The following is a 23,341-nucleotide window of genomic DNA, read 5'->3' as shown; positions in this document are numbered from 1 at the left end:
AATGACATTCATTTTTGTACTCCAATTTTTTTTTTGCTTTAGAGTGTCAAAATGTCAAACCTGCAAGTGCTGTTTCTCTATCCTCGGATTCTCTAATCTCAGTATACTATCATTACTTGGAAATTATTGTGTTTGTGTTCATCTTGGTTTTTTTTCTTTCAGAATATTAGGTTGCATAACTTCTTTGTGATAGAAATTGTAACTGCCCTAGTAATGTTCCTTTCAAAGTATTTTATAATTGATCTGATAGAAGATTGCTCTCTGTTCCCATTTACATGAACAAAAGATTCTCACATTGCTACACTAACTTCACAAAACAGATAAGTCCTCAGTTCTCAAATGACAAAAAATCTTTTCTGGGAATTTGAACAAATTGTACTTGTTCCAATATGTGATGGCTGTCTTGGTTCAGGGTGTGCATATCAAGGCATTGTAAGCCATTTGAGACTAAATATACTGTAATTTAACCATTTTTATGTAAATCAAAGTTAACTTCAGATTTCATATTTTCTTGGTTTTTTTGGTTTGCTGACTCTTGCTGGAGTTAACTGTCTGGCATTTCATGTAATTCTTTATTGATATGAGGACATGATTGTTAGCTGTTCCACTTCGAGGGCATCACAAGACCAAACCTAATTCAGCCATTTTACAAATGAACTTTTAAAGATACTCCATGTAGTGTGCAGCAGCAGAATTCACAGTGGACAAACCAAGGCCTATTCCAATGCCCTTGCCACTGTCTCAACAGTAATTGGGGAACAATCTTTGTGCTTCTCTATCTTCTGTGGGTTAGTACTACGTTGGGTACTGTATTTACCTGATAGAGTTGCCTCATGTTGGAAGCTTTAATTGTGAAAATTAAGTGCCCTTTTCACACCCAGAAAATCACTGAAAGATGCAATGTCCATGCAATGATATAATGTAGTTAATTTTTAAAATAAGATTGGTCTGATTCTAGCATGTTGCCTTTTTTTAATGTTAGGTGTGCGGATAACCTGTGACTACAATGAATATTTGGATGTTCAAATATTCATTTGTGTGAGGAAGTATTTCATAACATTACCTCTGAACATTTTGTCTCTTGGCTTTGATCCAGACTCGGCTCCCTGTAAGTTCTGTAGAGGATACACATCGGGGACCGGTGGTTTACCGAAAGTGGAGTGGCGCCGGTTGATCAGGCATGACTGAGGTATGGCGTCTGCAACACTAGTGGTTTATTTTCAGTAAACCACATTGTGTCCCCAGTGTGTATTCTGTTTATGCAAAGTGCACAGTTCACACTCCTATAACCAGTGAATATATTAGTTTTGGATATTTACTATATATTTGAGTGGGTTTATGCAGACTTAGTTATTTTTATAACCCTAAAAGCACTGTTTCACTAGATTATAGTTTCAGTTTGTTGGCTATTTTCCTAATCATGTTTAGCGTTGTTACTGACATGCACACCTGCACAATGAGGTCCCGTATTTGCTTATTTGATGCTTACACCATTAAATGACCCAGGTGAGGTAAATATGTTGAAGAAAACCGATAGAAAATGAGCTTTCTCTCAGGCATGATATCCACACCTTTTGATTTTTTCCCTGCTCTGCCTGCTCCACTCAAGATGGTCCAGTACACACAGGCATGTGAAAGTTTGGCTTCAATGATTGGCTTATGGCAGATGACAAATATCGGAAGTTAACCATATAGATCCTTAAATATATTGTTGAATGTTAAAGTGTGTTGCATTATACTTTAATGGAATATGAGGAAATGGCCTCAGTTTAGCAATGGCCCAAATGCAACTACTGTTGGTTTGAACAGTAAACATACAATTATGGTGGTAGCTCTATGGAACTACAAGTCATTGCCATAAACAAATGTTTGTTGTCCTTTATAAGTATTTATCTCTATTGTACGTATCCGGTTGGATTGAAATCCTGCCTTTTGAAAGCAGGCAGCATTTAGCTAACACAAGCTATTCCGATGTTTCTCAAAACAGTAACAAATAATTTTACAGTTTGATTATGTGTAATTTGTAAATATGAGAGGAAAAACTGTTCCGACTTGCCACCTTCCTCCCAAGAAAAAGTAATAGGCAGTCTTGTCCAATTTTAGTCCAATTTTATTTTGTTTCCCTACACTTTGTGCGAAGTTTCTGTTTCCTCTTTGTTTCTTAAAACCAAAGGCGTTATGATCACTCGGAACAATTGCTTAAAAGGAAAAAAAATATCAGTGTTTCCTGGTGGAAGAAATATCAGCCATGGCTCAGTATTACTACTCTTCCCTTTGTGTCAGGAGACTGTCAATTCTTATTTCAGACCAGAAATTTGAGTTCTTAATTGATGCTGATATTTTCTGCTGTCAGAAGAGACCTCATTTGAGTGAGCTGTTAAACCAAGGCCCTCATCCCCTCAAGGGAACTTTAAAGGTTCTGTGGTATTGTTATGAAAACAATTTGGCTCTGGTGTCATGCCCAATAGTACTGCCACCCAGTGTAATCAAGTAAGTTATTTGGTCACTATCTTATCTCCTGGGTTTATATTTCCTGCATTGCACCAGGAAGTTTGCTTGAAAACATATTTAAGGTGCTTCACATGGCCCTGAGACCATGAACAATAAATTAAAATTCTACTTTGCTTACTGTTAGTTGTCTAATTAGCTGAGCTGAGGGTTCTTGTAGATTGGTAATATTTTGCTTCATAATTAGTTTTACTTATAAGACTAAAATTTCAATGTGCAAGATGGCAATAATTCAAGCAGCCAGTTAGCAGGCTAAGCTTGAAATTATATTTTCTTGAATCCTTTGTAACACTTTGTCGTCTTTTTCCTCAAGCGTCGGACTATGGAATGAGATTGCCTATTTTTCGATCAATGCCTGAAGATCAAATTCTGTACCAAACTGAACGCTACAATGAAGAAACTTTTGGATATGATATTCCAATTAAAGAAGAAGGCGACTATGTATTGGTTCTGAAGTTTGCTGAAGTATATTTTGCTCAATCTCAACAGAAGGTAGCTTTATTTACTTTTTTGTTGTGAAATGGAGGTTTCTGATCTATACACAGGAAGAATTTAATTTAACAGGGTATTCTCTAAAAATGAATGACTTGGGCAACAATAACATGGAAGGCACACAAAATGCTGGAAGAACTCAGCAAGTCGGGACGATCCAAAGACTCTGGACCCCTAAGTAGAAAAATAGTCTACCTTGTTACACATGGCACAGAACATTCTACCCTTTTACTTAGGAGTCCAGGGTCTTTGGACCTGTCTTCCTTAAAGAGCAATGCACACAATGCTGGAGGAACTCAGCAAGTGAGGTAGTATCCATTGAGGGGAATGAACAGTCGATGTTTTGGGCATTCTGATGAAGTTCCTCACCCAAAATGGCGACTGTGTATTCGCCTCCATAGATGCTGCCTGACTTGCTGATTTCCTCCATTTTTTGTGTGTGGCTCATGATTTCCAGCATCTGTGGAATCTCGGGTTAATAATGTGGATGATCATTGTGGTGGTCCACAGCAGTATTTTCTAACTCTGAAAAGGTTGGCTATAATGTGCCCTTGAATCCTAATTTCTCCATCAAATGGAATTTTTAAAAAAACTAAATATTGATCAAATTGTTCCATAAACTGTCCCATTCTAGGGGACACAACCCTGTTTTCTGTAATCCCACTTTGTAGTTTAATCCTTTGAGTCCTTATATTCAGATATATACATGTTGTTTACCAAAGTCAATATACCTTTCCTATATTATACCAATGTGTTCAGCTGTATGTATATCTAACTTCCATCACTTTAGACATCAAGTTGTAGGAATAGGCTTGAGAAAGAAATAGCTGATTTGTGTTTCCAATTGTAGGGTGTGTAACAGTTTCTGTTGGAGAAACTGTGTACTCTAAAAATAGAACACAGTTATTTTTATTACCTTGTTGATATGTTCCTTTCCAATGGAATTTTGGTGTTTTCTGTTACATTTCTTAGGCAATTAAGCTATTGTTCATGTTTTTTAAAATATATAGCGCAGTATTGATGGCAATGATTTCAAAGAAACATGCAATAATACTACTTCCCATCTATTGAGCATTTTCTACAATAAGCACTTTTCCATTGGGTTCTCATTTCAACCACTTGGAATTTGCTTCATTACCCTCCTCCGCCCACCGGCTGCTCATTGTCCATTTATGTTTGATGTTCAGAAGTGAAGAACTTTTACAAAGACACATTTGCTGAAGAGTTGATGAACTAAATTCTTAGCAGCATTTGCCGAGGCAAAGACACACATAATTGGGCTAATCCATCTTCATTCAAGTTTTCATGATTAAATTAAAAGTTAATGCTCTCAAAAGTGAATTAAAATACAGTACAAAGTGGGGCAAAATTTCATTTATTCACAACTTTGACATCATCAAAAACAATCTTTCTGGAGTACTGAAAGAAAATATTCTTGTGTGCTACATTGTGCAGTTTGCCATCTAGAGTATATAAAGCAAAAATCAGTGAAACCCAATGTAATCATAAGGTTCCAATATGTAGAAGAAAATTAAATGGTGCTTGATAAAACCATTTGAAAGTGCAATCAATGAAAAAACTTGCAGAATTAAAATCTGTTGAGTATTTCTGGTGTTTTATTTTGTGTAACTTCAGAAAAAGCTGTTCATCTAGCTATTTGTCGCTTTTCCATGACAGACATGATGTATAACTCAATTTTATTTGGCACTTATGCAAGACAGAATATTTTCAATATGGAAACAAATGGGTAGAATCCTGAATTCTCTATATCAATAAGGCCTTAATTTTACAAGAGGGAATAATTTGAATGAATGAAAGCTGTTTGAACCCCATTAATGTTTAGCGTCATTTATGTATTTTTCTACATTTTATTCATCCTCATGAGTCAACTTTCTTTAATCCTTGGGCACTTCTGACCCCCTTTTACCTTTTTAACTCGTGTACCATTCAGGAAAAATGAGGCTGCTTTGAGATCTCAACTTTATAGAGGCACTGCTGCCAAGCACCATGGTATGAGCTGTTTTTAGTCCCAACCATGAGGTGTTCCTCTACCTTAATCTATTACGTTTGCAGAAAAATCCTAGCTGTACATTATAAGGTGAAATGTACTTTGGAGGTCTATCAGAATTTGTATTGGTATACAGATTGGTAATCCCAATTTTTACATTAGGCATTTTCTCTGATTTGAAAGAGACCTTTGTTTCTGAACCAATTTCCCTGCCATTATTGGTTTATGATAAATGTTATTAAATTCCTGAACCCAGGCTTATTTTAATCAAGCTTAGTTGGTGTCAGAGTTTTAAAACAACCAGATGATTGTGCCTCTGCATGAGTTTCCCTTGACGATTTGAGGTATCCACCTACTTCAGGTAGGTTTCAATTATACCAGTGCCCAAGAAGAACATGTAACCTGACTCAATGATTATTGTCCACAGTGCTTTGAGAGGTTGAAAGGTTTGAGAGAAGTGTATCAACTACTGCCTGAGGAACGACTTGAATTTGCTTCCTGTCACAGCATTATCAACAGCAGATGCCATCTCATTGGGTCTTCACTCAACCCTGGAACATCAAGACAGTGAAGATGCATATATTAGGATGCTCTTAACTATAGCTCTCCATTCAACACTCTCAAGCCCTTAAAACAAATCAACAAGCTCCAAGACCTAGGAAACATTTCATGTTGAGCGTAAGCGACCAAGGATGCCTTCTAATGTCTTTTCAGAATCATGTTTAATATCACTGTGGCCACATGGCCAAGTGGTTAAGGCATTGGACTAGCGATCTGAAGGTCGTGAGTTCAATCCCCAGCTGAGGCAGCGTGTTGTGTCCTTGAGCAAGGCACTTAACCACACATTGCTCTGCAATGACACTGGTGTCAAGCCGTATCGGCCCTTGCCCTTCCCTTGGACAACATCAGTGCCAGTCTTCCATACAACCTTGCCCAGTCCTGCGTCCTGGAGAGTGAAGACTTTCCAGGTGCAGATCCATGGTCTGGCAAGACTAACGGATGCCTTTTTTTTTAAAGGCATTCATTAGTCATATGCTATGAAATTTGTTGTTATGCATCAGCAGTACATTTTTTAATACATAATAAAAACTAAATTACAGTAAGAAGTGTGTGTGTATATAGTGCAAAAAGAGAAAAAAAATCAAACAATTTTTGGGTTAATATAATGAATCTTCTTTTGAATACCTAATTTAAGTCGAAGTACCTGGCTGCTAATTAAATGCTGTAGGGAAAATGAAGAACTTGATATGGTAGGTCAGAAAATGTAGTTTGAATAATGGAAGTACTTTTTTGAAACTAATGAATGATGGTATCCATAGAAAGCACATTTATTTATTACTGTTCACAACTATCTAGACTACATCACAACTATATTGATGCCTCATATACAAGTGGGACATTTAAAATTCAGTGGTTATGGTTTCAGATCTTCCCACATTTCCTTATGGGTGGACTATAATTTCCATAAAATAATTGGGACTTTTTGATCCTGTTTTTCATACTTTGATTATTGCAAAATTTGTGCTTTACTTCCTCCAGGTTAACTGGTTAAACTGGAAAATGATGCTGCTCACCAATCAAGTGGAAGCTGTAGGGTGTATGTGTTAGAGCAGTTGTAGTTTTCAAAGTCTTTTTTTTTCTGATCTTCTGGCACAATGTTCATATTCCTGTTGTCTGGGTGCAAATATTGAACATAGAAAGCATTAGAACTGCTGATCAGGTCAGGGATCATATATGGAGAGAGCAGGTTTGTGTTTCTTGTCATTGACCTATCTTAAGAACACAAGATCAGATTAGGTCTTGAGTCATCAAAAAATGTAAACTGGACTGACTGTTAGAAGTTAGCTGCTGAACAAAGTGCTAACAAAGGAATCCTTCTAGAAAGTTATTTTACTCAAACTAAACTTTATCCATAATTAAAAATATTTATAAGAATAAACCTTGCAATGCCTTTTCATTCTTGTGTTCATAGACCATGTGTTAAATAGTATTATATTACATTTTAAAAACAATAGCACTGTTGCCACTCATGTAGCCCCCTGGGGTGATACAATTGAGTACCTTCCTCACCAGACCCAGCCCTCCCTGTCTAGTAGCAGAACACGTTACTGTGGTCCTTTCCCACTGAACCCTTGCAGTGGCACCACCAAGCTTCAATGCGTCCCTCAGCACATATTCCTGCAGCTTGGAATGTGCTAGTCGGAAACATTGCTCCACACATGTCTTGATATGCTGGAGACCAGTGAGTTTCAGGCAGACCAAAGGCCATCTTTCACTGAGATGTTGATCTTCCTGCAGCACTTGATGTACATAAATCTGAGAGGCCCCTGTTGCCCAATTCCTCGGGATGAGTCATGTCACAGGCTCTTGCATCTTTCTCCACCTCCTCTTTGCAAAGTTAAAACTTGCAAAGAGGTGAGCAACTTCCTTGTCCCCACTACAGCATGCAGGAAGGATCTGACTTGGAAAACTCCTCTCACTGCCAGCCAGATAAGGTGTTGGTGCTTGTTGGTGAGATCTAGCGATAAGGCATTCTACCAGATAGTCTGGATAGGACAGTTTGCCCAGAGAACCATACCATGGTGTCCATCGAGTCTTTCTTCAGTGTCTGCAGGAGGTTTCATGTTGACCCCACTGTCTGGTGGACTTGTGGTCAAAGGTGTTGGCCTGGAAGAATTTTCCACAAAGGGCAGTTAGTGGGATTTTGTGCAGCAACAGGGCCAAACCCATCCTTTGTAACACCAGGAACAGATGGAACCTTCCACAAACAAGAGAACATCTGCAGATGCTGAAATCCAGAGCAACACACACAAAATGCTGGAGGAACTCAGCAGGCCAGGCAGCGTCTATGGAAAAGAATACAGACGTAACTTCGGGCCGAGACCCTTCATCATTTGCGTGTGTTGCATAGCTGGAGCCTTGGCATGTAGTGGCATTTGGTGCCTACATGCAGTACATTGGTTCCACACACACAGCCTGATGCAGCCATATATGAAGGTGATCATCAGGATTAGAGCAACACTGGGTATTTTTTTTTACCTCAGTTGTTCAAGGACTTGTCCTTTGTGACTTGTCTGATTGTTTCATATTTGCTCACCACATGAAACGGAATATGGCCTGGGTGATTTCTGTAAAGTTAATCCAGGGAGTTGTTACTTTAAAAAATATAGTCCAGCCATCAAAATCATAAGGGTAGGGGTAAGAAAAAGAAACACACTTTACTAAAATGAAATGTTTTAGGGGTGTATTGTTAACTATCAGGGCCATATTTTTTGTCAGTTTCTATTGAGAAGAACAGGCAAGCCTTCGCTGGTCTTTGTTCTGTGAGTGTATTTTACTTCCTCTGGCTTTGTTTGAAAAATAATTAAGTTGAATGGGCTTGGTTGACTTGTAAGTCACTATTGTATATACTTTGCGCTTAATTGATATCCATCAACATGCTGGTTAATAGTATTCATCTCTAAGCACCATAATTGTTCACAATTGTGTTTCAAAGCAGAAATTCTAGAACAACTTCATTGGTTAAATGTATATAAAATATATTTTAATAGCCTCATATTACTTATTAAAGGCACAGTTACAGTTAGCTAAAGATGGAAAACCTATTATTCGACTTTTCAGTTTAGTCGAATGGAATATTGCATCCAACTGGTTATACTGAATTTACGATTTTTCATTGCAAACTTATTTTAAGTAAATAATATTTTTAGAAATCGATGTTTGTTGACAATGAAGGTTTCATTTTTTAAAAATATGTAAAACACTCTAGATATTTGAAATGTGAAGCGTAGAGAAAATCCTGAGAGGGATAATCTTAGGCTAGCACCTAAATGTTGGGAAAAGAATGGTTAAAATCGCTGGCTTTAGTGACTCTTTGGAAGTGTGGCACAACAGGTTCTGAGCAGGTATGAAAGTGGTATTGGGAATGGAAAATTGGCCTGGTGTGTGTGATTGGGGTATATTGAGGAGGAAAGAATACAGAAGAGTAGATTTGGATTTTACATGGAAACATATGGTGAACTGTGTTATTTCAGTTAACAACAAACACACCCAAGATGTGCTAGGGACAGCCTGCAAGTGTCATCACACATTCTGCTGCCAATGTAGCATGACCACAATGTTCACCACAAGACAACACAGAACAAAACAAGCAGTAGCCATAACAGAACTAAAAAGACAACAACAGCAAAACAAGCCCCTTTCTCGCCCCAGGATTGGCTGCCTCCAGGCCTCCAGTTTTTGACCCTGGGCCTCTCAAACTCATAGACGTTGAGCCTCCAATTTCCATTCTCTGGACGGGACTCGCAAACTCGACCGTCAGGCCTCTAATTCCAAACTTGTTGACTTCAGTCTTCAACTTTCTACCTCCAGACCTGTCAAGCTCCAGATTTTGACCTTCTGCTTTGCCCTCTGCACTTTGACCTTGGGCATTGCCCCCACCCCACCCCCCCAGGACTTGCCGATTATGGGTTTGACCTTCAGGCCTTGATTGACCTAACATCTGTGATTGTTGACCTCCTGTGACCTGTGGCCCTATGTGGCCTCTGCCTGTCTAGATCTACAATTTTGATTCGCTGACCTGGGGATCGTTGGTCTCAGTGTCTGTCAAACCAATGTCCAGATCCTTGAACTTCAACCTCATATCATTCCAACCTAGACTCCAGACACTGGCTGCTGCCCCAACTCATCATTTTCCCTCATCCCTGTCCGTAAACCTAAAATGATCCCTAGCTCACTGAGATGTCCCCCAAACCATATCTAGGAACCTTTTAAAAAAAACTGAGTCTGAGCTTTGACCTTGGGAACGGCAGGGTGAATTGTATTTAACAATGTGCTTATCAGCATCTGTCAGAAAATTTGTGTGCTGTGGCAGTGATCTAAAGTTGTTGCATTGAGTGTTCAGAAAAGTTTTATTCTGCCATAACCTAAGCCAAGTTCTGTCCCTGCTGAATTTCTTTAGACACTTACTTTCTCTTCACTCTCTTGTAGCCCTGCCTTGCCGAAACTGTCTTTTGATCTCTTGTTACACATCTCAGTAAACAATTACCAACACCACTATATTTGCAACATCAGGGTCAGGCTAAGTTTAAGTGGACTTTTATTAGAAATAATTTATCAAGAACTTTGAAAGTTTATGATTAACCAAATATGAAGCACCAGCAAATCTCAACAAACATTGACTACAAAGCTGCACACAACTAATTGCTCTAAATGCCACATATTGATATATGGCAGGTTTGGCAGCAAATATAGATTTTGATTCCATTGTTTTTGGGTTTGAGGGATATTATCAGAAAGTTTTTGTCGGTATCAAAGATCACTTCACAAAACACAACCATATTTTGCTGTAATAAAATTTTCCATTAATAAAAGCAGAAAATGCTGGAGGGAAACCCAGCATTAACTTTTCAAAATAATGAGATTTCATCACAAGTTACAAATCAAATGTTTAACATTGCAGAGAATGTTTGTGAAGGGTGAAGACCAGAACATGTGTAAGTTGTGGTGGTAACTGCAGCATATTAAGCTGAAGGAGATGTAAGTAGAAGACGAATGAAAATTGGAGGAGAGGAGGGAAATAAAAACTTGGATGGACTCTATATCTGGTATATTTCACTTCCATCTTGTTGTAAGCCTTGATTTTGTTGCCTTGATTTTCTGACATTAGGTTGGCAGTTTGTTCTGGTACTGAATATAAATGACACCAGTGGCAGGATTACTGTTTATTCTACTGAGATTATTGAACATAATGACGCTGTCTCCATTGTTAGTGCTTCAAGTTTAAGCACCTTGAGGAAACCCTTTTCCATTTTTGTTTTGGCAGGGAACTAGAAGAACCTCATCAGCACTACCACTAAATTTAAGACTTCATATAATTTTATTTATCTTGAGCATTCCAGGAAGTTTTGACTTTGTTATGTCTGAAGGAGGAATGGAATTTAATCAGAAAGTTGCACTAATCTGTGGGTTGCTGATGAAAAATATATAATTTTAAGTTTATATTGTCTTGAGGAGAGGAGGAGCTATTCTAGTAGTTTTGTATAGTTAGTTAATCTAGAAAATAGATTCATGGCAAGGCACCTCAGACTCGTGTCATTTCCAGTGTCTTGATGAATACATGCAAGAAGTCATGAGAAAATTGTTGAAGACATGCATATTCTATGTCAGAGAAATTGGTAAATTGGTTTATTATTGTCACGTGCTGAAATGCAGTGAAAAAACTTTGCTTTGCATCTCATCGATATAGATTATTTTATTACTTCAGTACATTGATGTAGTACAAGGGAATCAATAATAGGAAGCAGAATAAAATGTTACAGCACAGAGTGCATTGTGGGTAGACAATAGGTGCAAGGCCATTTTGTGGTGATTGTGAGATCAAGAATCCATCTATTCATAATAGAGGACTATCCAATTGTCTTATAACAACGGAATAGAAGCTTTCCTTCAGCTTAGTGTTATGTGCTTTTGGCTTTTGTATCTTCTGTTCAATATTGGAGGGGTGGGGAGAGAACGTCTAGGGTGAATGGAGTCTTTGATTATGTTGGCTGATTTAACTGAGGCAGCGATAAGTACAGACAGAGTCCGTGGAGGGGAGGCTGGTTTCCTTGATCAGCTGATGTATATGCAACTCTCTGCAGTTTCGAGCAGAGCAGTGATGCATCTGAGTAGGATGCTTTCTATGGTGCATCTGTACAAGTCTTGTTGAAGGTTCCCTAGACATCCTGGATAGAATACTTAAAATTGTTCAGTATTCCCAGTGTTACAAGAAGTGATATTATGTTGTTCAAAAGTAGTTCTAGATTGTGTGTATTTCTGGATCTCATAAGTGTTCAGAGGGAATTTTACCTTCTGAACTTGGAACTGTTTATTTTTGTTGTGGGCAATGGTCATATTGTTTCGGCCTAAAACTAGGTTATGTTGTTGCTGCAAGAGTCAATGTATAAGACCATAGGACATAGGAGCAAAATTAGGCTATTTGGCCCATCGCGTTTGCTCCACCATTCAATCGTGGCTGAACTTTTTTTTTCTCTCCTCTTCAACCTCATTTGCTGGCCTTCTCCCTGTAACCCTTGATGCCATGTTCAATCAAGGACCTATCAATCTCTGCCTTAAATACACCCAAAGACCTGGCCTCCACAGCTCCACATGGCAATAAATTCCACAAATTCACCACCTCCTGGAGAAAGAAATTTCTCCGTATCTCTGCGTTGAATGGATCCTGAGGCTGTGCTCTCTTGTCCTAGACTCTCCCACCATGGGAAACTCCTTTCCACATTTACTCTGTCTAGACTTTTCAACATTAGAAAGGTTTCAATGGGATCCCCCCCTCATCCTTCTAAAATCCAGTGAGTACAGACCCAGAGCCATCAAACGTTCCTCGTATGATAACCCTTTCATTCTGGAATCATCCTTGTGAAACTCCTCTGGACCCTCTCCTATGCCAGTACATTTTCTAAGATGAGGGGTCCAAAACTGTACACAATGCTCAAGGTGAGGCCTCACCAGTGCCTTATAAAGCCTCAGCATCACATCCCTGCTCTTGTATTCTAGACCTCTTGAAATGAATGCTAACATTGCATTTGCCTTCCTCACCACCGACTCAACCTGCAAGTTAACCTTTAGGGTGTTCTGCACAAGGACTCCCAAGTCCCTTTACATCTCAGATTTTTGGATTTTCTCCCCACTTTGAAAATGGTCTGCGCAGTTATTTCTACTGCCAAAGTGCATGAGCATGCATTTTCCAACATTATAATTCATTTAGATTAGATTAGATTTACCACTTCCTTGCCCATTCTCCTAATCTGTCCAAGTCCTTCTGCACCCCACCTGTTTCCTCAAGACTACCTGCCCTCCACCAATCTTCATATCATCTGCAAACTTGGCAACAAAACCATCTATTTCATCATCTGAATCATTTATATACAGCATAAAAAGAAGTGGTCCCAACACTGACCCCTGTCGAACACCACTAGTCACTGGCAGCCAACCAGACAAGGATCCCTTTATTCCTACTCACTGCCTTCTTCCAATCAGGCAATGCTCTAACCATGTTAGTAGCTTTCCTGTAATACCAAGGGCTTTTAACTTGGTAAGCGGCCTCATGCATAACGCCTTGACAAAGGCCTTCTGAAATTCCAAATATACAACATCCACTGCATCCCCTTTATCTATCCTGCTTGTAATCTCCTCAAATCATTCCAACAGGTTTGTCAGGCAGGATTTTCCCTTAAAGAAACCGTGCTGACTTAAAGCTGATTTATACTTCTGCGTCAAATCAACGCCGTAGGTACGGTGTAGCCGCGAACCCTACGCGGATCCCTACGCCGTAGCCTGACACACACCTCTCCCAAAATGTAACTACGCATCGTGGCAATGCAGACTGCAACAACTGTGATTGGTCTACTTGGTAGCATTGCATTTCCTCCTACGCTGCAATAGCTTCCCATTGGCCGACTGAAGGGCAGGGAAGGAACTCTGGCTGCAATGCTTTCCATAAAGCTTTACAGACCTCCGAAATTATGGAGGACACATTTCGCTTTTACCAAAAAAGACGCTCGCTTTAAAAAAGAAAGACTACCATGACCACGAAGCCTTGCACGGTCAGGTGTGTGCGCATGCGTGATGTGCGCGAATTGCAGAGCGACACAGATACACCAATGCACAAGTATAAATGCTCACAACACGCGTAGGCCACTTGCGTAGGTTACGGCGTTGATTTGACGCACAAGTATAAATCAGCCTTAAGATCTTAGCAGTTTGAAACCTGACAGTGCTTGTTTGCTCTTTAAAGCTGCTATTTTAAGAAGCCAATAAAAAGAAATTAGATTTAAGCAGAGCAGCTATTGTGTGAGTGGGTCAGCATTAAGAATGGGGAGTTTTGTCTTTGACTCATAGAGGTCCAGTGAGGAGAAGCAGGGGCTGTAGGTAGATATTTTCATTTAATTTTTCTTTCTTATGGCACAGTTAGAGCTTTGGGGATGGCAGGCAGGATAGTGGAATGCTTCTCTTAAAAGGATGTCGGAAGGCAGAAAGACCTCCGATGTCCCTGATGACTACATTTGCAGGTATTGCATCCAGCTGCAGCTTCTTTCAGACCGTGTTAAGGAATTGGAGCTGGAGCTGGAGCTGGAACTGGAAAAACTTGAGATAATTCGTGAGACTGAACGATTGATTGACAGGCTAAAAATGAACGTAGTTACACCCAAGATGCAGGACACAACTAACTGGGTTGACTGTCAGGAGGGGCAAAGGGGATAGGCAGCCAGTGTAGAGTACCCCTGTGGTCATTCCACTGATTGACCACAGGGGTACTCTACGCTTTGGATAGTGTTGGAGGAGGGAAGACCTAGTAAAGGAAAACCACAGGGAAAACACAGACCCAGCATTGAGTTTACGTGGCTCAGAAGGGAAGGGGGGAGAAGAGGCAAGTTGTAGTGATAAGGGATTAATTGGTTTGGGGAACAGACAGAAGGTTCTGTGGATGAGAACAAGATTCCCAGATGATATGTTGCCTTCTGGGTGCCAGGGACAGTGGCGTCTCGGTTCAAGTCTACAGGATTCATAAGTGGGAAGTTGAGCAGCCAGAGGTGTTCGGTGTTAAGTTAAAGGAAAGAATCTCCAGGGTTGTGCCCTCAGGATTGCTACATGTGCCAAGTGCTAGTGAGGACAGAAATACGATGATCATATAGCTTATCACGTGGCTAAGGAGAAGGTGCAGGAGAGAGACTTAAGATTTTTGGATCACTGAACTCTCTTCTATGGAAAGTGGGAGATTTATAGATGGGACAGTTTGCATCAAAACTGGAGCAGTACTAGTACCCTTGCCAGAAATTTTGCTAGTGCTGTATTGGCGGGGGGGGGGGGGGAGCTAGAATTGTAGGTGGGTGGGACCAGTGGCAGAGCAGATAGTAGAGTTGTGGGGAATGTTGTAGTTAAGCCTACATACAAAGCCAAGAATTGAAAGGTTGAACATGATGGGACTAATGTTCTGAGTTCCGTATATTTTAATGCAACAAGTAGTGTGGGAAAGGCGGATGAGTTTAGGGCATGGGTTAGCACGTGGGACTAGGACATTATAGCCATTAGTGAAACTTGGTTGCATAAGGGTCAGACTGGCTGCTCAGTGTTCCAGAGTACCAGTGTTTTAGATGTGATCGTGCAGGACGGATTAAAGGGGAGGGGTGACATTTCTAGTCCAGGAATTTGTCACAGCAGTGCACGGACTGGAGAGCTCATCTACTGGGGCTATATGGGTGGAACTGAGGAATAAGAAAGGGACGACCACGCTAATTGGATTATGTTATAGACCACCTCATAACAGTCTGCAGGATTTTGAGGAGCAAATTTTTAGACTGGTCGCACGTGGTCTGTTGCAATAAACATGAGGTTATGATTTTAACTTTCATATTGACCAGGACTCCTATACTGTAAAAGGGCTGGATGAGATAGAGTTTGTCAAATGTGTTCAGGAAAGTTTCCTTAATCAGTTCATAGAGGTCCCAACTAATGGGAGTGTGATACCGGATCTCCTATTAGGGTATGAGATGGGGCAGGTGAAAAAGTTTGTGGAGGGGAACATTTTGCATCTAGCGATCGTTGGACATCAGAGCAGAATTAGGCCATTTGTCCATCGAGCCTGCTGTGCTATTCCATCGTGGCTGATTTATTATCCTTCTTAACCCCATTCTCCTGCTTTCTCCCTGTAACTTTTGACACACTGACTAACCAAGAACCTATCACCCTCTGCTTTAAATATACTCAATGACTTGGCCTCCATAGCTGGCTGTGGCAATGAACTCCACATATTCACTACCCTCTGGCTAAAAAAAATTCTCCTCATCTCTGTTCTAAATAGATGTACTTGTATTCTGCGGCTGTGGCCTATGGTCCTAGATTCCCTCAATATAGGAAACATCCTCACCACATCCACTTTATCTAGGCCTTTCAATATTTGATAGGTTTCAATGAGATCCCCCCTCACTCTTCTAAGCTCCAGCGAGTACAGGCCCAGAGCCATCAAACGCTCCTCATGCATTAACTCTTTCATTCCTGGAATCATTCTCATGAACCTCCTCTGGACTCTCTCTAATGCCCGCACATATTTTCTCAGAAAAGTGGCCAAAAACTGCTCACGATCTCCAAGTGAGGTCTGACCAATGCCTTATAAGGTCTTGGCATCACATCCTTGTTTTTATATTCTAGTTCTCTCAAAATGAATGCTGACATTGCATTTGTCTTCCTTACCATAGACTCAACCTGCAAATTAACCTGTAGGGAATTCTGCACAAGAACTCCTAAGTCCCTTTGCACCTCTGATTTTGAATTTTCTCCGTTTAGAAGATAGTCTATGTTTTTATACCCTGTACCAAAGTGCATGACCATACACTTCCCTGAACTATATTCCATCTATGACTTCAATGAGTTGGCCTCCACAGATTCACCACCCTCTGGCTTACAAAGTTCCTCTCATCTCTGTTCTAAAAGTACATCCTATTCTGTGGTTGTGCCCTCTGGTCCTAAACGCCCCCCACTATAGGAAACATCCTTGCCACGTCCGCTCTATCTAGACCTTTCAATATTTGATAGGTTTCAATGAGATCATCCTTCATTCTTCTAAACTCCAGCGAATATAGGCTCAGAGCCATCAAACACTCCTCGATATTAGCCCTTTCATTCCCGAGATAATTCTTGTGAATGCCTGTGGACTCTCTCCAATGCCAGCACATTCTTTCTTAGATAAGGGGCCCAAAACTGTTCGCAGTACTCCCAAGTGAGGTTTAACCAACACCTTATAAAGCATCATCAGCATTACATTATTGCTTTTATATTCTGGTCCTCTTGAAATGAATGCTAACATTGCATTTGCTTTCCTGATCACCAACTTGACCTCTAACCTTCAGGAAATCCTGCACGAGGACTCCTTTCCCCACCTCTGAGTTCTGAATTTTCTCCCCATTTAGAAAACAGTCCACTCCTTTATTCCTTCTACTGAAGTACATGACAATACAGTTCCCTATGCTATATTCCACCAGCTTCTTCTTTGCCCATTCTCCTAATCTAAGTCTTTTTGCAAACTTACTGCTTTCTCAACACTACCTGTCCATCTTACCTACCTTTGTATTGTCCACAAACTTGGCCTCAAAGCCATCAACTCCATCAACCAGATCATTGACATATAATGTGAAAAGAAGCGGTCTCAATGTCGGCCCCTGCGGAACACCACTTGTCACCATTTTAATCAAAATGGTATACTGTTGTGCTGTAATTGTATCCAATACAGGGCACGCTTTGTATGTCCTCAATGTGGATTGGAATTTGGATGAAGAATCAACAGCTTTCTCCTTTATCTAATGTTTAAAAAGTACCCAGAAGTTGAATGCCAATATAGATAGAGGTTATCTATATTTGGTGCAATAGGATCTTGTGTTTTTGCAGTATTTTTGGATGTGTTTCAGGAATATTATGAACAAAATCTGGCACCAAGGCCCATACTGAATATGGGTTTGAGAAAAGCTATGTGGACAAAGATGGTGAGAAGAGATTTGAGACAAGACTAAAGAATCTGGGGCCTTGGCAACTGAAGTCGTTGCTGCTAACTTGGAGGTATATTGGAGAATAGAATTGGAGGTGCACAATGTTTCGGGTGATTATAGTGCTGGAACAGATTCAAGAGAACTACATAAGCAAGGCCATGGAGGGATTTAATGACTAGAGCGGAGTGTTGGCAGCCTTCCCAGTTCTGTGTGAATTGACTGCTGTAATGATACCTCAAGGTTGTTGATTGACTTTTGTAATAATACATTATTTTATTGAATTTCATTTATTTGTTTAATGTTGAATGTTAAATCATCATCAATGCCTGTCAGTGGAAAGGAATTGTAAACATATTGTACTATATCTTTTAATTAAATTACCTAAGAAATTCGATCTTAAATATAATGTTTTAACAGTTTTGCCACTGTCAAGATGGCATGTTTTAGGACATGTTTGGCTTGTGATTCAAAAATGGTATTTTTAAAGGAAGTATTGAATGGGGCAAAAAAAACATATCCAGAAGTTGTAATCTTACCTACCACATTAAGTCATGGAGAAGTTGCGTTATTTTGAAAGCAAAAGAAAATCCGTTTTAAGATATAATTAAGGCTTATTTATGGGTTATTAAATTGCACTGAACATCAAAGGTTTTGCTTCCTGAATACCTTTGGGAGTATCTTGTGGATTTTGGGCTGCGGCTGTTGATGAAAATCGCTGAAATTTCCCTATCACGCACTGTATTTTTTGTAATCGCCTACATTTGTTATTTCAGTTCATAATTCAAGTCAATTAAAATTTTGCCCACAATGTCAGCTGAAAAATGTTTTCTAGCTTGTCCAGACATGCCTGGGCGTGCTTAGGCTGGGCAGGTACCGCATGGCAGGACAGGTTTTAGAAAATCTATAAAGGCGTCACGCACACACTTCTATGCATTGCGTTTACATGTATATAGGTTTGTGATCACACTGATGCGCATGCTCTACACACATATCATATTGTGTGCACTCATTACGATAAAGTGATTATATTTTCAGGAGTATTTATGATAGCCAAATGTCTCGCCAATGTTGCAACAGCCACGGTACTTTGCGTTATATTTGTGACCAGTATACACTTAAATCTCAAAGGCTGAGTGTGACTCCTCTTATTAAGAAAGCCTATGAGCTCTATTTTGGGTGTAAAATTGGTAACCAAGACAACGCCTGGGTTCCTCGCATTTGTTGCACAGCATCTGCTGTCGATCTGAGAGCTTGGCTCACAGGTACTCAACCTTTCGCTGTCCTGATGATATGGTGAAAGCAGAATAGACTGCTTCTTCTGTCTGACCGGTGTGTCTGGTTTCTCTGTTCAAAAACAAGAAATCCATTGAATACCCCAATCTCCCTTCAGCTATGAGACCTGTGCTGCATGACGATAGTCTTCTAGTACTGAAGCCCCGGAGACGTGGAATCTAGAGGAGGCAGGCAAAGGTGCCATGATGGAAAATGACACGAATATTGATACAGATTTTGAACCCCTTATGTTGAGTGAGCCTCATCTGATAATTCAATCTGAGTTAAGTGACCTGGCCAGAGACTTGTATTTGTCAAAGGCAAAAGCAGAATTACTGGGTTCAAGACTGCAAGGATGGAATCTGCTGTCACCAGACACAATAGTTTCCATGAAGAATTTCGATATTTGAGACAGATGTTTCTCAGAATAATTGATGCCAAGATTAAGGAAGGAAGTTTTGCTGGTCCACAAATCAAACAGGTCATCAATGACAGGCAATTCGAAAAACTTCGAGTGGAACCAGAGAAAATTGCATGGAAGGCATTCAAGGATGTTGAAAATTTTCTTGGCAACTACAGAGCATCAAACTATGTGCAACTGGTTGACAACATGATCCAAGTGAAGTGCAGACTGTCACTAGTGATTCATTGTCTGCATTCATATTTCGACTTCTCTGCAAATCTTGGTGCAGTCAGTGATGAGCATGGTGAAAGGTTTCACCAGGACATCGCAGTCATGGAGAAATGGTGTCCGGGCAACTGGAATCCATTGATGCTGGCTGATTATTGTTGGACACTTATGTTAGAAACCTCAGGCGCTGAATACAAATGAAAATCATGAACTAAATACTTTAGCTTAGTTGAACTATTGCAAAGCATCAGCACTATAATGCAGTTAAACGCATTATACTTAATAAAAGTTAATTTCCTGTTTCTCCAAATTCCTATGATACAAGGGGTCTGAAATTATATTTGTGTTCAGCTTCAATTAGTCTATAATAAACAAAAAAAAATCTGAGGAAGCAACACTTTCAAAAAAGTTTGCTGACAGGTGTTGTTTGTGATTTTCTTTCTTCTCTCTCTAGGTCTTTGATGTGAGATTGAATGGGCAGCATGTGGTCGTGAAAGATCTGGATATATTTGATAAAGTAGGACACAGCACAGCACACGATGAACTGGTGTCCTTCTCTGTCAGAAAAGGAAAACTCAGTGTTCAAGGAGAAGTCTCTACATTTAATGGAAAGCTACTGGTGGAATTTGTGAAAGTAAGCAACTCTTTTATGCAAAGAAGTAGGATTTAACAAAAATATCTCTTCGTTCATCATATTTGTGGATTACTGCTTTAGAGGAACTTATTATGGGCTGCTTGTAGAGTTTAATAATTTATTAATAAGTTCTCAAATACGAGAGCTGCTGCTTGTTTTATTTCTGTTTACCTGAAGTGGCTGATAAACGCAGTATATTTCTTATGCCATTGAGGCAACATCACACACCCATTACCAAGTATCTGGTGAGTGATCATCAAATGAGTTAAATTTTTGATCAGGAATTTTGTTTTCTTCTCACTGCTTGTGTCAGCAACTGTTTGCTATCATTTAATGAAGTAACTATGTGGAGCAATAGATTGGGCAGTGATTCTCCTGATTAGCAGTTCTGTTCAAACTTTTGCCTGCTCACCTCTTATCCTGAAATGGTTAACTCCCGGTTGAGGTACAGTTTGCCCTTTTCATTATTATTGTATATGAAATATGATAGTGAATGTTAAAAGGTGTGGGGACCACCCCTCAACACCCCTAACTACCACCCCATTATCACTTCCTGTCAGTCATCTTATGTACAGCCACTCCTGTGCCTAACATCATTTTATGGACATACAATCTATTTATATAAGCTATCTTACATTATTTACAGTTGGAAGAAAAAGTTTGTGAATCCTTTGCAACCTCGTTTTCTGCATTAATTATGCATACAGTGTGGTCTGATCTTCATCTAAGTCACAATAACAGACAAACACAATCTGCCTAAACTAATAATACACAAATAATTGTACTTTTCATGTCTATCGAACACATTGTTCAATCATTCACAGTCCAGGCTGGAAAAAGTACGTGAACCCTTGTATTTAATAAATGGTAGAACCTCCTTTAGCAGCAATAATCTCTACCAAACGTTGCCTGTAGTTGCTGATCAGACTTGCACAATAGCGAGGACGAATTTTAGATCATTCCTTCATACAAAACTGTTTACTATTTCTGGGATACCTTGCATGAATATCTCTCTTCAGGTCATGCCACAGCGTCTGAATTGGGTTAAGGTCTGGACTCTGACTTGGCCATTCCAAAGCACGAATTTTCTTCATTTACTTTTGTGCTTTGGATCATTGGCTTGTTGCATCATCCAACTTCTATTAAGCTTCAGCTGATGGACCACTGCCCTGACATTCTCCAGCAAAATATCTTGATACAATTTTGAATTCCTTGTTCCCTCAACAATTGCAAGCTGTTCAGGCCCTGAAGTAGCAATGCAGCCCCAAACCGTTATTGTGACTTAGATGAAGATCGGACCTCATTTTATGAGTAATTGATGCAGAAAACCAAGTAATCGCAAAGGGTTCACAAACTTTTTCTTGCAACTGTGTACTTATTGTGATTTGTAAATTATTTTTGTGTTTTTATCTTAGTGGTTTTTTTTGGGCTGCATCAGATCCAGAGTAGTAATTATTTCATTCTCATTTATACTTGTGTACTTGAAATGACATTAAGCAATCTTGAATCTTCATCTTTGGAGAATGTATTTGCCAAATCAGGTCCTGGTTTAATCCCACTGGCAATACTGCATAATTTCCCCTCAAGATACTGAAACCAGTTGTGGCACCACTTTTGATATTGAATGTGTGATCATCAATACTAACATAAGCTAGAATTAAAGTGACTTGCCCACTAGGCTCCATTTTCATCCGTTATATTTGCTGGGTCACTAGGGCTGTCCATCATAATTTTAGCTGAAAGTGTAACTGTCTGGGGTGGATAGCATTATGGTTTAAGAGGTTAAAATAGCACTGAGATCCTCAGTGCAAAGATTTTTCTAATTTTTAAGAATTTCCAGGCCAAAGCACAAAGTGGTTTAGGTTGGAGTTCTAATAAAGTAAGTAGTGTATTTCTGTGATGCTCTAAGTCTATTTTAGATCATAGTGTCAGAAGATTAATCTAATCACCTTTGCATAAAGAGGAACATGCAAACACAAGTTTTCTGTTGCTCCCCGGAGTAGTTTCAAAATATAAATAATTATACTATGAAATTAATATATCAATATAGTTTTATTTTAGCTACTGTGTTTTGAATTTAGAAATCTAGGTATATTATCACTTTGTAAATTAAGGTAGAAACACTGACTTAATACTAATTATTTTCCTTTTGTTGGTTTTATATTCTAGGGTTACTATGACAACCCTAAAATCTGTGCAATATGCATCATAAAGGGAACAGTGGAGGGTAAGAAATATTGATTGTAGTCTTATGACAATTTAAGATTACTTAGTTTGTTATCGATATTGCTAATACTTCTGGAATTCATAAAATTTAATAGTTTATTGAGAATGCATGTGTCTTTGAGAAATGAATTAGTAAATTAATGTTACTATTGAATTGAGAGCTGTGGTATGAAAAATGGTTATTTATTCACCTTTTACATTGCTTATGTATGATTATCTGCTCTGCATTGTAGTTGCAGTGAGATGTTTAGAGTGAGGAAGATGCAGTAAATCTACAAATACTTAAAGGCTATGTTGATAACTCCTCTATGTTTAATAGCCTTTATATTAAAGAATTTTTATTCCAATTAATTAATAATTAATGAACAAACTTGTTAGAAAAATAGATTTAGTATTAAACTTACTCCACGTGTCCGTCTCTGTCTCTCCCTCCCTCTCTCCCCCTCCCTCTCCTCCCTCTCTCCCCTCCACCTCTCCTCCCCCTCTCTCACCCCTCCACCTCTACCTCTCTCTCTCCTCCTTCTCTCCCTCTCATGCTTAGTAAATCCTAATATTATCATTTAAACAAAAATTTGCAAAATCAGCAAAGGTAGAAGGGAAAGAATTTTGAAAGTTGATGATGTGGTTTCATTATGACTTTTTTAAGGAGAATCAAATATGTGATACAAATACCTGTTGTAAGTGCAGATAAGTTGCCATGGAATTAATTTAAATAAAAGTATCCAGGTTGAGTGGGTTGTGAAGAAGGCAGATGCAATGTTGGCATTAATTTCTAGAGGTATAGAATATAAAAGCGGGGATGTGATGTTGAGGCTGTATAAGGCACTCGTGAGACCACACTTGGAGTATTATGTGCAGTTTTGGGCTCCTTATTTTTGGAAAGGATATACTGACATTGGAGAGGGTTCCAAGAAGATTCACGAGAATGATCCCAGGAATGAAAGAGTTACCATAGGAGGAACATCTGGTAGCTCTTTAGCTGTATTCCCCGGAGTTCAGGAGAATGAGGGGGGATGACATAGAAACATTCTAAA

General features: G+C 39.3%; 1 protein-coding gene across 2 annotated transcripts in view; it reads left to right on the top strand.

Annotated features, from left to right (window-relative positions):
* mlec (malectin) overlaps window positions 1-23,341 on the top strand; it is a 57,866-nt gene that overhangs the window by 23,967 nt on the left and 10,558 nt on the right. The window contains exons 2-5 of one of the 2 annotated variants that reach the window (XM_063034219.1): window positions 1,097-1,189; window positions 2,822-3,000; window positions 19,902-20,081; window positions 22,251-22,308. In XM_063034219.1, the coding sequence (XP_062890289.1) occupies window positions 2,836-3,000; window positions 19,902-20,081; window positions 22,251-22,308 (403 nt within the window). In that variant the 5' untranslated portion in view covers window positions 1,097-1,189; window positions 2,822-2,835. The remainder of the gene's footprint in view (window positions 1-1,096; window positions 1,190-2,821; window positions 3,001-19,901; window positions 20,082-22,250; window positions 22,309-23,341) is intronic. The other variant, XM_063034218.1, reaches the window with a different exon arrangement.

The sequence above is a fragment of the Mobula hypostoma genome, chromosome 27 (assembly GCF_963921235.1).
Source record: "Mobula hypostoma chromosome 27, sMobHyp1.1, whole genome shotgun sequence".
NCBI lineage: Eukaryota > Metazoa > Chordata > Chondrichthyes > Myliobatiformes > Myliobatidae > Mobula > Mobula hypostoma.
This window is presented reverse-complemented; position numbering and strand designations above follow the sequence as displayed.